This window comes from Misgurnus anguillicaudatus, chromosome 18 (assembly GCF_027580225.2).
Source record: "Misgurnus anguillicaudatus chromosome 18, ASM2758022v2, whole genome shotgun sequence".
In the NCBI taxonomy this organism is placed as follows: Eukaryota; Metazoa; Chordata; class Actinopteri; order Cypriniformes; family Cobitidae; genus Misgurnus; species Misgurnus anguillicaudatus.
In genome coordinates this window covers 35,991,700-36,008,705 of record NC_073354.2, presented here as the reverse complement: position 1 = coordinate 36,008,705, position 17,006 = coordinate 35,991,700, and the positions used below count along the sequence as shown (strand labels likewise).

The window sequence follows — 17,006 nt, the reverse complement described above, 5'->3', positions numbered from 1 at the left end:
TGACAAACACATCTCATGCTGCTCTTCCACATCCTAAAAAACAACAAAAACAAGACAACTAAACTTCAGAGAGAAAACGTGATACAAGGTCATAATAAGAAACCTGAAAAAAACATCAATTTATTAAAAATGTATTGGAAGGATGAAAAGATAGAGTGACTGACTGGCTGCCCGGCTGAAAAAAACAGCATACCAGCAAGACCAGCATATGTTGTGTTTTGGTGCTGGTTTGCTAGTGAACACCAGCTAAACCAGCATCAGCACCAGCATTAGCACCAGCTAAACCAGCACCAAACCAGCATTAGAACCAGCATCCCATGCTGGTCATACCAGCAAGACCAGCATATGTTGTGTTTGGGTGCTGGTACGCTGGTGACCATCAGCTAAACCAGCATAATTCCCATGCTGGTTTGATGCTGCCTTTTCAGCAGGGTGAATGACTAACATACGTAAGAACAAAGAAAGGATAAATAGGCAGACAGACAGACATATAAATATGAAAAGTAAGGAAGGACAAAAAGAACAGACAGACAGATCGATAGATAGGATGGAAGGATAAAAAGAATGATGGACAGATAGACACACTGGCTGCCGATTAGATAGATAGATGGATGGATGGATGGATAGATGGATGGATAGGAAGGAAGGAAGGATAAAAAGAATGATGGACAGATAGAGAGACTGGCTGACGATAAGATTGATAGATAGACAGACAGACAGACAAATAGATGGATGGATGGATGGATGGATGGATGGATGGATGGATGGATGGATGGACGAACAGATAGATAGGAAGGAAGGAAGGATAAAAAGAATGATGGACAGATAGAGAGACTGGCTGACGATAGACAGACAGACAGACAGACAGACAGACAGATAGATAGATGGATGGATGGATGGATGGATGGACGAACAGATAGATAGGAAGGAAGGAAGGATAAAAAGAATGATGGACAGATAGAGAGACTGGCTGACGATAAGATTGATAGATAGATAGATAGACAGACAGACAGATAGTTAGATAGATAGATAGATAGACGGACGGACGGACAGATAGATAGATAGATGGACGGATAGATAGATAGGAAGGAAGGATAAAAAGAACGATGGACAGACTGGCTGACGATTAGATAAATAGACGGACGGACAGACGGATAGATAGATAGATAGATAGATAGATAGATAGATAGATAGATAGATAGATAGATAGATAGATAGATAGATAGATAGATAGGAAGGCTTCAAAAGAACAATAAGCAGACAGATAGATAGATAGATAGATGGATGGACGGACAAACAGATACATAGATAGGAAGGAAGGATAAAAAGAACGATGGACAGATAGACTGGCTGATGATTAGATAGATAGACGGACGGACGGACGGACGGACGGACAGACAGACAGACAGACAGACAGACAGACAGACAGACAGACAGACAGACAGACAGACAGACAGACAGATAGATAGATAGATAGATAGATAGATAGATAGATAGATAGATAGATAGATAGATAGATAGGAAGGTTGAAAAGAATGATAGACAAATAGACAGACAGATAGATAGATAGGAAGGAAGGATAGAAAGAACGATGGACAGATAGACTGGCTGACGATTAGATAGATAAACGGACGGACAGATAGATAGATAGATAGATAGATAGATAGATAGATAGATAGATAGATAGATAGATAGATAGATAGATAGATAGATAGATAGATAGATAGATAGATAGATAGATAGATAGATAGATAGATAGATAGATAGATAGATAGATAGATAGATAGATAGATAGATAGATAGATAGATAGATGGATGGACGGACAAACAGATACATAGATAGGAAGGAAGGATAAAAGAACGATGGACAGATAGACTGGCTGACGATTAGATAGATAGACGGACAGACAGATAGATAGATAGATAGATAGATAGATAGATAGATAGATAGATAGGAAGAAGGGATAAAAAGAACGATGGACAGATAGACTGGCTGACGATTAGATAGATAGATAGATAGATAGATAGATAGATAGATAGATAGATAGATAGATAGATAGATAGATAGATAGATAGATAGATAGATAGATAGATAGATAGATAGATAGATAGATAGATAGATAGATAGATAGATAGATAGAGATCAGCAAACAGATTTCTATCGCAAGTACATTCAAAAAGTAATGTGTGCTGTTTAAAAAGTCTTCAAAGACAATCTGGCCCACAAACCTCTACAGAATACAGTTATATAATTTGCACACACAACACATCATTTTAAGAGCTATTGCCACACTAACAAGGTCAACAATAAATTAAATCTTTATTAATATTAAATCAAATGAATATCTTACCTGATTCAGATGAAAATAGCTTTTGGCTAGCTTTGACCTCTGAAGACTGATGTATCATATTAATATAAAACTAACAAATATATAACATAAAACAAAAATAACTCCTAAAACCAAAATAACTGAATTTTAAAAGAAAAAATTATACATACATTTTAAAATGACACCATCCCCAACAAAGTGAAATATTGAATTTATCAGGAGTTTTGTTAAGTAATCCATGAAAGAGCTCTGATAACCTGACAGCACACTGAACCTCAGTAACAAATAAATCTCTTTCTTTCTTTCTCTCAACGACAGTGTTGCCGTAACCAAACCCACTCTTTCCAGGTTGCTACACTGTGATCTCTCGGGAGGAAGATTCACACTTCAGGGACTACAGATATGTTGTCATATTAAGTTTTCCATCCAATAATATGCTGTCATGTTTAAAGCTAATTGCTTGCTTAATCACAGTACTGCTGTTCATCCCTGTGTGCTTTCCAGTGTTTCATTCAGCTTACGTTTTTCTTCTTAAATGATTAAATTTTCATAATCAAAATAACCCTTTGTGAAATAGAAAGCCAATAATGGTTCTTCTATGTCACTGTGAACCACCTTTATTTTTATGAGTGTATATGTTTAATGGATTATTAAAAAAATTCTCAGTCACTTTGGAGCATTCCTCAGATCAGAAATGATTTTTAAAAACACTTTGTTCAACCTCCACATCATCAAGTCAGTTGGACACAACATTAAAGCAAATTCTCATTGTCTTGGACAAATTGCAAATAGTATCATGCAGATGATTATGTACAATTGTCTGCTGTTTACTACATTTTCGATGCTTATGTCATTTTTATCAAATACATTACACTCACCTAAAGGATTATTAGGAACACCATTGTGAACTCCTTGTCATGTCAAGAAACCAATTTGAAATGATTCGAGCTTTGTGACATGTTGCATTATCCTGCTGGAAGTAGCCATCAGTGGATGGGTACATGGTGGTCATAAAGGGATGGACATGGTCAGAAACAATGCTCAGGTAGGCCATGGCATTTAAACAATGCCCAATAGGCTTTATGCCCAGCTGCACTACTTCCTGAACTTCAGCCAGCTCCTTGTTTCCTGTCTGCCATTATTGGACAAACTGATTAATCCAGGTGTGTCTGATTATTGTTGTTGTGACTACTGAGGTCAGGACTCTACCATCTGAATGTCTCAACAGAAATCGAGACTCATCAGACCAGGCAACATTTTTCCAGTCTTCAACTGTCCAATTTTGGTGAGCTTGTGCAAATTGTAGCCTCTTTTTCCTATTTCCAGTGGAGATTAGTGGTACCTGGTGGGGTCTTCTGCTGTTGTAGCCCATCCGCCTCAAGGTTGTGCGTGTTGTGGCTTCCCAAATGCTTTGCTGCATACCTCGATTGTAACGAGTGGTTATTTCAGTCAAAGTTGCTCTTCTATCAGCTTGAATCAGTCGGCCAATTCTCCTTTGACCTTTAGCAACAACAAGGCATTTTTTCCCACAGGACTTCCGCATACTGGATGTTTTTCCCATTTTACACAATTCTTTGTAAACCCTAGAAATGGTTGTGCGTGAAAATCCCAGTACCTGAGCAGATTGTGAAAAACTCAGACCGGCCCGTCTGGCACCAACAACCATGCCACGCTCAAAATTGCTTAAATCACCTTTCTTTTGCATTCTGACATTCAGTTTGGAGTTCAGGAGATTGTCTTGACCAGGAGCACAACCCTAAATGCATTGATGCAACTGCCATGTGAATGGTTGATTAGATAATTGCATTAATGAGAAATTGAACAGGTGTTCCTAATAATCCTTTAGGTGAGTGTATACTGGTTTCTGTTGAATATTATTACACCTCAAAATATTCAGGAATTTATTCATTGTGCATGCAAAATTGTTGACCTTGGTGTCATATAATCCAGTGGTTCTCAAACTGGGGGCCGCGAGATGGTGCCTGGGGGGCCCCAGTTTTATGACATTTTATAAAATACATTAATTTATCATGAATTCTGTGTAGTTACACCTAAAAAATAAGACTACTAACCAACATCACTACTTTGTATAATTTAAAATGTTTTGTTTAATTAAAATTTTAAGTTTTAGAACTGGTTTTGTCATAAATTTTCTTTAGGGGGCCGCGATGGAATGTGCCGTACACACGGTGGGCCGCATGCTGAAAAAGTTTGAGAACCACTGATATAATCTTCACTGTTAGCATGTTTTTTCATAGTTTTTTTGCCTTTTGTAAATGTGAACTAAATGGATTAATTGTTGTAAAGTGAATCTTGAAATTTTGAGTTTTTCAGTGTACACTACAGTGTGAGCCTTTCTAATTTTGTATTTTTTTTATTTGTACTGTAGAATATGATTATTTTTTTCAAAATCACAATGTGTGTTATTTGTTTACATAAAAGAAGGTGAAATGTGAATTTGTCCAGAGATTACATCAGAAAATACTGACACATATAATTGTGTACACAATTGTTATATTGACAACATGGCTAAACATTTTGGCTGTCTTGCTCATGAACAATGACATAAGAACTTACATTGATATGTTAACTGATGTAAAAATGTACTTTGAGAGATTTACTAAGGATTTTAAACAAGTTCTTTTCCCAAGTCATCCATGATGTTGTGCAGTTTGTTTATTTGAGAAATACGGGCATTACTTAGCAAATTTAAAAAATGATTCGAGAAATGCTCCAAAGCGACTGAGAAAAACTGTAAAGATTATGTATGAACTCCCAGCATAAACATAATCATATGAGTTTGCTGCCCCCATGTGTACATATAACTATGTGGACATTAACTTTCAAAAACCTAAATGTAATAAATGAAACACTGGAAAGCACACAGGGATGAACAGCAGTACTGTGATTAAGAATTAGCTTTAAATGTAAAACATGAAAGCATATTATAGAATGGAAAACTTAATATGACAACACATCTTTAGTCCTTGAAATGTAAACCTTACACGCTTAAAAAACAGGCTTTTGCAGGAAATCCATGATGTCGTGCAGATTGTACTAATTGTTCTGAGAAATTATTTTGCACATTTTAAAAATGGTTCGAGAACAACTCCAAAGCAATTGAGAAAAACTGCAACTGATGAGATTTAGTAACTTGGAAAATGCTAAACAGATTATGCATTTATTAAGAAAACAAAACTGTACATTATGAAAGTAAATATCATCATGCACACACACACAGATATACATAACCTATAACCCACATGCACAGTCCATTCAGCATAAGAAATGGGTATTGTATTTTGTACATATTTTATTTAGTTGTTCACATGTGATCTTAGACGATCACCAATACAAATCTTTTCTCTCCTCCACATTTGAGATATAACACAGCAGTTCTTTGCACCTCTGGATTGAAAACAATCTATTATAATTGTGAGTATAAAGTACATTCAGAATGTTTGATCTCTTAAATGAGTCTTATAGAAAAACATTCGCACACAGTATTTGTGAATAGGATACTCAACATCATTTTCTTAGAATCTAATCCAGTCATTTCATAAACATTTCACAGAAATAGATTAAAATAATTGATCATATGAATAAGTCGACTGGCATCTAAAGGAATTTAAATTGAAAACATTCATTGTGTCATTATTATGCACCCTCTGCAACGTTGCGCACTACAAATAAAAACATGTTTGCATTTTACCCACATGTTATTTAAACATTTAAAAGATTGCATTAGTTTTGTTCAAGGACAAGGGCCTATTAAAATGATAGAAAAAAATGACATTTAGATATCATTGTCACCAAAATCATAACATTATTATTTTCTCTCATAGTCATTACCAAGTAGTCGATTTTTAGATCACTGCAATGACTAAACCAAAGTTCATTGACTGCCGTTCATAGGCGGATCGAGGGCGCAGCTCTGGCGGCCTCTGTCGGTCAGAGAGGGTAGTGCGGCACGCTGATGTGCTGGTGGAACGCGCCGTGATGCGCGCCGTACAGCATCTCCGGGGACGCGCCGCTCAGGCCCGTGCACAGCGGCTCGTGGTTGCTGAGGACGGTGGACAGATATTTTGCTTCTTCTGTGAGTCTCTTCACTTCCTTCCTGAGTGCCGCGTTTTCTTTCTCCAAATTTTCACTTTCCTGCAACACAAACAAAACCGCAAAAACATTACAAAGGGCGCGCTCACGAAGTGAAACTCCTGAGTGAGGTAAAAAATTTAGCTTAGATTGACAAGATCTCAAAAGAAACTTGCTGGGGAATCTGGGGGAGCCCGTCGTTCCCTGACTGACACATATTTAAATAAATGTCTATGGCTGCATATTTAGCCTAGCAGAGATATAAATTAATATGTACACTATTTAATGTTACCGTTCAAAAGTTTAGAGTCACGTGACTGGAATATTTATCATCTTAATAACCCATAATAGATGTACCAGTGAGGTTTAGAGCCAAGCTAAAATAAAACATCTCGAGATTAAAATCATTATAATGCGAGATTTAACAAGTAGGCTATATTTCGAGAACAAAGTCTTAATATTTAGAGAATAAAGTCAATATAACGTGAATAAAATATTTCTAGAATAAAGTAAAAATAACGGAATAAAGTCGTAATATTTAGATAGTAAAGGCAATATAACGAGAATAAAGTCATGAGGTTTCTGAAAAAGGTCAAAATAACGAGATTTAACTCGTTGCAAAACAAGATTAAAGTAATATAACAATATTTTAATAACATATTGACTTTATTCTCGAAATATTACTACTTTATACACGTTATTTTGACTTTATTCTTGAAATATTATGGCTTTATTCTCTTTATATTGACTTTATTCTCTACATATTGCAACTTTATTCTCTTTATATTGACTTTATTCTCTACATATTGCAACTTTATTCTCTTTATATTGACTTTATTCTCTAAATATTGCAACTTTATTCTCATTATATTAACTTTATTCTTGAAATATTATGACTTTATTCTCTTTATATTGACTTTATTCTCTACATATTGCAACTTTATTCTCTTTATATTGACTTTATTCTCTACATATTGCAACTTTATTCTCTTTATATTGACTTTATTCTCTAAATATTGCAACTTTATTCTCATTATATTAACTTTATTCTTGAAATATTATGACTTTATTCTCTTTATATTGACTTTATTCTCTACATATTGCAACTTTATTCTCATTATATTGACTTTATTCTCGAAACATTACGACTTTAATCTCGTTATATTGACTTTATTCAGGAAACATTACGACTTTATTCTCGTTATATATTGACTTTATTCTTAAAACATTACAACTTTATTCTTGTTGTACTGACTTTATTCTAGAAACATTACGACTTTATTCTCGTTATATTGACTTTATTCTAGAAACATTATGACTTTATTCTCGTTATATTGACTTTATTCTTGAAACATTACAACTGTATTCTTGTTGTACTGACTTTATTCTAGAAACATTACACCTTTATTCTCGTTATATTGACTTTATTCTTGAAACATTACAACTTTATTCTCGTTGTATTGACTTTATTCTAGAAACATTACGACTTTATTCTCGTTATATTGACTTTATTCTTGAAACATTACAACTTTATTCTTGTTGTACTGACTTTATTCTAGAAACATTACGACTTTATTCTTGTTATATTGACTTTATTCTTGAAACATTACAACTTTATTATCGTTGTATTGACTTTATTCTAGAAACATTACGACTTTATTCTCATTATATTGACTTTATTCTTAAAACATTACGACTTTATTCTCGTTATATTGACTTTATTCTAGAAACATTATGACTTTATTCTCGTTATATTGACTTTATTCTAGAAACATTACGACTTTATTCTCGTTATATTGACTTTATTCTAGAAACATTACGACTTTATTCTCGTTATATTGACTTTATTCTAGAAACATTACGACTTTATTCTCGTTATATTGACTTTATTCTTAAAACATTACAACTTTATTCTCGTTATATTGACTTTATTCTCGAAACATTACGACTTTATTCTCATTATATTGACTTTATTCTAGAAACATTACGACTTTATTCTCGTTATATTGACTTTATTCTAGAAACATTACGACTTTATTCTCGTTATATTGACTTTATTCTTAAAACATTACAACTTTATTCTCGTTATATTGACTTTATTCTCGAAACATTACGACTTTATTCTCATTATATTGACTTTATTCTAGAAACATTACGACTTTATTCTCGTTATATTGACTTTATTCTAGAAACATTACGACTTTATTCTCGTTATATTGACTTTATTCTAGAAACATTACGACTTTATTCTCGTTATATTGACTTTATTCTAGAAACATTACGACTTTATTCTCGTTATATTGACTTTATTCTAGAAACATTACGACTTTATTCTCGTTATATTGACTTTATTCTAGAAACATTACGACTTTATTCTCGTTATATTGACTTTATTCTTAAAACATTACAACTTTATTCTCGTTATATTGACTTTATTCTCGAAACATTACGACTTTATTCTCGTTATATTGACTTTATTCTAGAAACATTACGACTTTATTCTCGTTATATTGACTTTATTCTAGAAACATTACGACTTTATTCTCGTTATATTTACTTTATTCTAGAAACATTACGACTTTATTCTCGTTATATTGACTTTATTCTAGAAACATTACGACTTTATTCTCGTTATATTGACTTTATTCTAGAAACATTACGACTTTATTCTCGTTATATTGACTTTATTCACAAAGCATTATGACTTTATCCTTGAAACATTACAGTTTTTTTCTCGTATATTGACTTTATTCTTGAAACATTACAACTTTATTCTCGTTGTATTGACTTTATTCTCTAAAAATTACGACTTTATCCTCATAACATTACGACTTTTTTCTCGTTATATTAACTTTATTCTTGAAACATTACGACTTTATTCTCGTTATATTGACTTTATTCTTAAAACAAACATGTCTTTATTCTCGTTATATTGACTTTATTCTCAAAATATTATAACTTTATTCTCGTTGTATTGACATTATTTTCGAAACATTATGATTTTATTCTCATTATATTGACTTTCTTCTCAAAATATTACAACTTTATTCTTGTTGTATTGACTTTATTCTAGAAACATTACGACTTTATTCTCGTTATATTGACGTTATTCTCGAAACATTACGACTTTATTCCCGTAATATTGACTTTATTCTTGAAATATTACAACTTTATTCTCGTTGTATTGACTTTATTCTTGAAATATTACACCTTTATTCTCATTGTATTGACTTTATTTTCGAAACATTATGACTTTATTCTCGTTATATTGACTTTATTCTTGAAATATTATGACTTTATTTTCATTATATTGATTTATTTCTGTAATTCTATTTATTTTGACTTTTTTCTCGAAAAACTAGTAGTTAAATCTTGCATTATAATGACTTTAATCTCAAGATGTTTTTATTATTTTATTTTAGTTTGGCCCTAATCCTTCTTGGTACTATAATAGTTTTAACTTGCTTAAATTTTTTTTAAATTCTCATGTTATTCCATAGTTGTGATAGGTTTACTATTACACTAAAATGTGAAAAAAAGATCATTCTTTACAATAATGTGTATTTGTTAACATTATTAAATGCATTTGCTGGAATGATCTAAGAATGGATTTATTAATCCTTGTTAATGTTAGTTAATGTCAATGCAATTTTTCATGTTAGTTCATTGTGCATTAACTAATAATAAAAAAATATTAGTAAATGCTGAAATTAACATGAAGTAAGATTGATAAATGCTGTAGAAGTATTGATCATTGCTAGATCATGAACTGACCCTAAACCTTTAAACAATAGTGTACACGCATATTTATATCTCTATAAAATAGTTTGCACCACAACGTTGTTTTTACTCTCTATTTATTTACATGATAGTTCCCGCTCGCGCAGACGTCACCGATCTGTGAGCTTCTCCTCTGCTAGATGCACCACTGCCTTCCAGTCACTCTGGGGTAAAACCCATCAGACAAACGTCATTCAACTTATCTGCCCACGGGCCCATAGCGACACCTTACCAGAAATGACAGCTGAACACTCCAATAGACGGCCCACGTTTCTCAGGCAGGCCTCCAGCAAAAAACACAGCATGAGAAGACACTACAGGAAACGTGTCATACGCAGGGAAATTTCAGCTTCCTGTTTATCAAGCATAGCCGTGAAGAGCAAAACCGCGTATTACACTAAACGTAGACCAGAGAAGACACACACAGAGCCTGTAGACTCCCTCTTGACTTACTCCTGAGCATTTTTAAGTATACAACACTGGTGTCGTTATTTGGCCGGTGTTTAACAAACCACAACGCAAATATACAAATATTTACATTTATGCATACGGCAGACGCTTTTTTAAGCAACTTACAGCGCATTACAAGCTACACATTTGTTGGATTCAAACCCATGACCTTTTGCTCTGTTTCTGTTTGCTTCTTTCTTATTAACTCTTTCATACACAATACATTTAAAGCAGAGATGCAATGTCTTCATTTTGAATTTATGTGTTTGTATTTATCTTGGGAATTGAACCCATGATCTTAGTGTTGCAGAGGTTCGGACACAGCGGTGATCCAAGTTTTGCGAGTCGACCGGCTGATGTACACGAATGAAACATCTTTAGTTGACAAACGCACCAACATTTAATAGATCGACTAATTCATGCACTTATTAACTTATTGTATAGCTCAGTGGTCGTGTGCTCAGTATCAGAAAAGGTCATGGGTTCGAACCCAGGGAACACACAGTGGCTAAATGTATAGCTTGTAAATTGCATAAATATAATATAATGTAATTAGTTTTGATGAAATTAAAGCACAGCGTAATTCCAGAAAGATTACAAAACATTGACCCAAGATGGGTTTGGGATAAAGGAGGTCAAAAAAATACTGTTAAACTATCACTCTATCGGGCCTGAGAACCTGATCTATACAAACGCTAATAACCTTTTCAGATCTACTGACGTGCGACCTATATGTAATTTTCTCAAAAGCTGTACAACCACAAAAATTTAAAGATATGCGGTTCCTGGTAAGTGGCAGTCGGGGGAGCGTCTCCCACTTTGCGTTTAACCTGTTGAATTCAGGGGAAGTCAGATGAGGTCAGTGCGTGTATATGTGCGTGTATTATCAGATAAAGATACTCAGAACTGTTGTGGGGAAATGTAAAGAGGGACAGCAGGTCAACAAACTAATCAAACCTCTCTCTTCCTGTCAGAACATGACTGTAAGCAGTTGGTTTTAAAAGTAAATAGTTTTCTGCGAATCAAGTTTCTCAAGCTAAGTAGTAACCAGAAACTATTCAGTAGGTTCACGATGCACAGTTTGATCACTCTCATGCACTAAAATATTAAAAGGTGCCTTATGAGAAGAACCATTTTTGGCTGAATGTTTCCCAGAAAGGTCCTTTGAAGGGATAAATGGTTCTTCTTTGGTATCGTTTAGCACCTTTATTTTTAAGACTGAAGATAAGAATAAGTGTCTTGTATGCACTACATTGTGTGTCGGGTCCTTCAGTGGAATGAAAGCATATGAGTAATACCATAGGAAACACCCATATAACACACACACACAAACACAGATCATCAATGAAAGTGGTAGAGCGTTTGAGTGAGGGCCAAATTTAATCCAAGCGGTTTGATGACTGTTAGACAGACGTCTGCTCATGCTAAGGAAGGACGATGTCTACACCTCATGCACTGGGTTGTTTCAAACCCAACCGTCGATTTAAACGAACCTGGAAAATGTTTAAATTTCACCCAAGCATGATTTCAGAGAGTGCATTTAGGCAGCCGTACACAGAACAAGTCACGAGAAACGAGGATTGTTGTTCGTTCTTCGTGGTTCTTCACAAAACACAGAGAGAGTTTTTACTAGGATTCATCCGAGCGTTTCACCCACGCCATGTAATTAATGCCAGAATCTGAAGCAAACAAGACCAGAGCCACGACAAGTGTGAAACACGACAGAAGCCATGACGCATCACCACATGGTCAGTGCGGCTTCATGTAAATACAGTCACAGCAGATCAGCATCAAGCCTGAAACACAGCTGGACAAACTACATGTTACATGCTTTCCTCTGGTACGCTTTGTTTGTTTGTTTTCATTTTATTCTAATATTTTATGTCACTTTTTTGCTTGATTGTCAAAGTGACTTTATTAGGGGCCGTGCACACCAAAGCTTTTAAATACGGCTAAAAACGCCAGCTTTTTTTCAGCTGAGCGCTTTGGTTGCTTCGGCTTTGTTAAATGATGCGCCGGTTGGTTGTTGTGATGTTTATCCCGCCTCTCCTTTACTGTGATTGGACGGCCGATTTAGAACTGACATTGACGAGCTGAGCTTTTCACTCACAGTTGCTGGCTTTTTTAAAAGCGCAGTGCTTCCATTGGAAACAATTGAAAACATATGCTTGCGGCTAGCTTAAATGCTTTGGACATAAACAACCATTCAACCTACTTTTTTTAATCCAGAGCAGTCTCATTAGACATGCTGTTTTGATTCTCTTGTTAATGTGATGTCACACTGATAAAGCCCCGCCTACAGCCACTGACTCACTGGAAATTTTACCCAAAATGTGTTTGTTAGCACGTTGTAGAACTAATTCAGTTAAAGATGCTATTGTCTCAGACTGTATTTACAGGAATCAGATCTATTTTTAACCGAAAGCAATAGCTCATTTGCATTTAAAGGTACAGACATTAAAACAGCGCTTTTTTTTGCTTCCACCCAAACAGGGGCATTTTGGACATGCTATAATAAATGATCTGTGGGGTATTTTGAGCTGAAACTTCACAGACACATTCTATGCCCACTTAGGACTTATATTACATCTTATTTTCTGTTTTTATGGCAACTTTTGATAGTGATAAGGTCGATGCTGAAAACAGGATGCGATTGTATTTGTTTTGAATTCTCAACGCAATCTCACGGCAATTCGTACATATTTTGCGAGGTGGCTAATCTGTATTTATTCTTAATGTATTAATCTTTCCCCCTGTGACGTTGGGGTTAGGGGCTGGTTTGATTTTTGTTTTTATGATAATCATATGTTTTGTACGATTCACTTAGTATGAATGCATACGAATTAGCCAAAAAAAACCCACTTACGAATTCTGATTCTTACGACTTTTGTTCAACTTCAGATTGTATACTAATAAAGGTGCTTCACCATGTCATAGAAGAACCATTTTTGCCCAAATGAAGAACATCTGAAGAACCTTTTTGTTTCAAACGGTACTTCTAAGAAACTTGGTTCTTTTATGGCATCGCTATAAAGAATCTTTAACGCACCTTTATTTTTAAACGAAGTGTATGAAACATATAGTCAGGATGGATGATGCTTGAACTCTTACCAGATGCAGACTGTCTGCTTTCTGAGTCTGTCTCATTCGGCTCTTTTGCGCCGCAATCCGGTTCTTTTCTCTCCTCATCACTTTTCTGACGTCGTCCGTAGAACCCTGAAAACCAGCACGAGTTCATGATGTAAACAGGAAAAACTTGATTAGCAATATGATATTTGCATTATATTTGCAATTCATAGTTATTGCTTTACCTATATTAAAGCAACACTAAAGAGTTTTTGCTCTTTGCTCCACCTACAGGTTGGAAGCAGAATTGTCCATTACCACTGTCGTAATTAATGTAGCCTACTGCAGCAAAGCTGGCTCTGATTGGATTGTAGGTCTGCCATAAAGCAAGTTTTTGTAGTTTCACTCGAAAGAAAGTTATTTAGTGCGGTTTTGGCCGATAGAGGGCTGCAAAGCGAATGTGAAAGTGCCGTTCACCCTGTTTCGAGTGGATGAATGACTGAAACTTTTTTGGAAACGTTATTTTAAGGTAAAAAAACTCTTTAGTGTTGCTTTAAATTAAGTGTTTTAAGTCAACAATGCCAAAGTATTTGTTATATGTTCCCTGCCTACGTTCTCTGGCCTCACCTGCAAAGTCATTTTAGAGACCAAGCAAGTTATAATGTTTTCATAAAGTCATAACATCAGGAATGTGTTTTAAGAAAGTAAATGAGATCAATTTGGATTTGATCTTGACTGGAATAGAATTGAGCAACTCCAGGATTATGGATGTGACATTTGCAGTCAAAACATGACTTATAAGTCAATATATCGAACAATCTGTTTATAAATTCCTAAACCCCTAATGATAAAGTCCAGACATTAGAAAAATGTCAGTCTATTACAAGTTTTCTATTTTAGATGGGGGAAACATAAATGCGTTATGGATGTGATGGACAAGTTTTTGGGAGACAACATACTTTGTAGGAATTATGTGAATTAAAATGCATGAATCAGAATCAATACCCAACAAATGAAGGAGGGATGGCTCTAAAAATACAAATTATATTTAATTTATTTCAATTTGTGTATTTTATGACGAAGAAGCAACGTTATGGAGGTGACAATTCTGAAATATACACCTACTTAAACAGAGACTTTGCAAAGGTTATTTAACCACCAAATATTGACATCCCAGATTTTAGTTTTAAAAACGTTGGGTTGCCATTTGCACGGAATTGCCTGATTTTAAACATGTAATAAACACATAAGATTACATAGTTTTCCCCTGTAGACTTCGTTGTAGTCTTAAGAGCAACCTTTGTTGAAATGTACCATGAGTGCATGTTTATCACATGTGGTACAAGATAAAGGTGAGATATATTCAAAGATGGAGGGCAATTTTTTCCCACGAGCCCAGCAGCCCCAGCTGACATGTAATGACGCTCTTTACTGAACCCACAAAAAAGACTTTTTCCATATGACAAATTCTCCACAACAACAGACCCTACAGAACCGAGAGTGAGAACGTGTGCATACATAAATATTCATGATTCAGACTGATGAAATCCAGACTTAAGTAAAGTAATTATTGAGATTAAGAGCATATGTTTGATATCTTTGACGTGATCTTACTTAGTCAATAACAAAGATATCAAGGTTATATTTTCACAGAGTGATCTTTACATTATGTAGCTGATTTAGGCCTACATATGAATTCATACTAAATTTAGTCTGTATCAGCACTTCTCTGTTTCAATCTAAAAAAAGTCTCATTTCATAAAACATGTTTGTTTGATAGATCAGATCTCCTCATCGCTGTGGCAAAGGCCAAAGATTTTACAATCGATTGGTGTCAGTATGATTTTTAGTGGATGTATGAAGTCATTTCCTCGCACAGGAGTCCACTATCATTCGACAACCACAATACTTCATCTCAACGATGTACAGTCATCCTAAATCTACTGTTTCATCATTCAAACTTTATCTTAAACATTCTGCTCGTGGTTTATCCTTTAAAATAAATGCAACTTGATATTTACATGCATAAACTCATCACATCCATCGTATCTTAAACAGAAGAAGTGAATTTACAGCGTTGTCCCCTCGATAATAAAAGTGTCGAGTCCGGTGAGGTTTGAGAGGATGTGGAGAGCTTTGCACATCACCTTCATCTCGCCTGCATGGCCTCGTGCCATCGTAACGACACTTTCACAACCGCTAACGTTCTGTCAAACTCCTTCTCGCTTACACAACGCGACAGGAGATGGAAGATATTTCTCACATTTTCATCTCTATAAACCAATATAGGTTTCTAATCAGCATGATTCAGTCTGGGGTTCTGATTCAAAGTTTTATAATCAACAGCACACGTGAATCATACACTTTCACACACATACATAGCGCATACACGCTTGCACAAACACATAGCCCACACTTGCATAGTGAGTTTTATAGAAATACATTCAAGTTGGTTTAGATTATAATGTAAAATGCAAAAGTTTTGTAAGTTCGGGTCAGATTATGTGCACGGTGCATCATGTGCAAAAAAATTCCCTCTTCATCATTGATTTTTAATTAATTTTTGTTCAAGTGTGTGTGAAGACCGAGCATCTACAGGTGTTGTTTATCAGTGCTGGTAGTTTTTCTCTTACCTGTTTATTGCCTGGTGAAGGAGATTTGGTGTAACTGGTGTCGTTATTGTCAGAACCCTGAGCCATGCCACTTCAGTCCCCTTGAAACCTTTGACCTCCTTCAGCGTCTGTCTTCTGGCTACGTCTCTGTCAATCTGTCTGTCTCTCCCTCTCTCCCTCTCTCTCTCTCTCTGTGTGTGTCTCAGGGCGAGTGAGAGTACATGTGCTCAGAGGAGAGATGTGAAGTGATCACGGTCCACTGACGAATGTGTAGAGACTACACTCTTTCTCGCTCTGCTTCACTCTCTTTCTCTCTCTCGCTCTCGCTCGCTCGCTCACACTGCCTAATTAGCAACGTGTGATGTGGTCTTAGATAGAAAACCTCTACAGCACTAGACTGGAAGTCACGTGGTTCCTGGAAACTTTGCATAAAGCTTCTTATTCACAGCAGAGCTGATAAACCTTAAGAAACCAGACAGAGACGAGGCCGGAGCATCACTTTACGATTTCTTCAAATAGTACAGTGGGCCAAAAGAGTATTTGGAGACATTTAATGCCTTAAAATGCATAAATGTCAGCTTAACTTTGAAATCCAGGGTGGAGTCTCATAATCTAATGATGAGATGAGGTTGTATTTCAATCTTTGACATGATCTAAGTCAATATTAAAGATATCA

At 35.2% G+C, this 17,006-nt stretch overlaps 1 protein-coding gene across 1 annotated transcript; it reads right to left on the bottom strand.

Moving 5' to 3' along the window:
* Positions 1–5,554: 5,554 nt before the first annotated feature.
* Positions 5,555–16,705, bottom strand: batf (basic leucine zipper transcription factor, ATF-like). The gene is made up of 3 exons (XM_055186948.2): positions 16,352–16,705; positions 13,764–13,868; positions 5,555–6,485 (listed from the first exon to the last, which is right to left on the bottom strand). Exons 1-3 carry the CDS (start codon positions 16,415–16,417, stop codon positions 6,282–6,284), a joined length of 375 nt encoding a protein of 124 aa, XP_055042923.1. The 5' UTR covers positions 16,418–16,705; the 3' UTR covers positions 5,555–6,281.
* Positions 16,706–17,006: the final 301 nt, after the last annotated feature.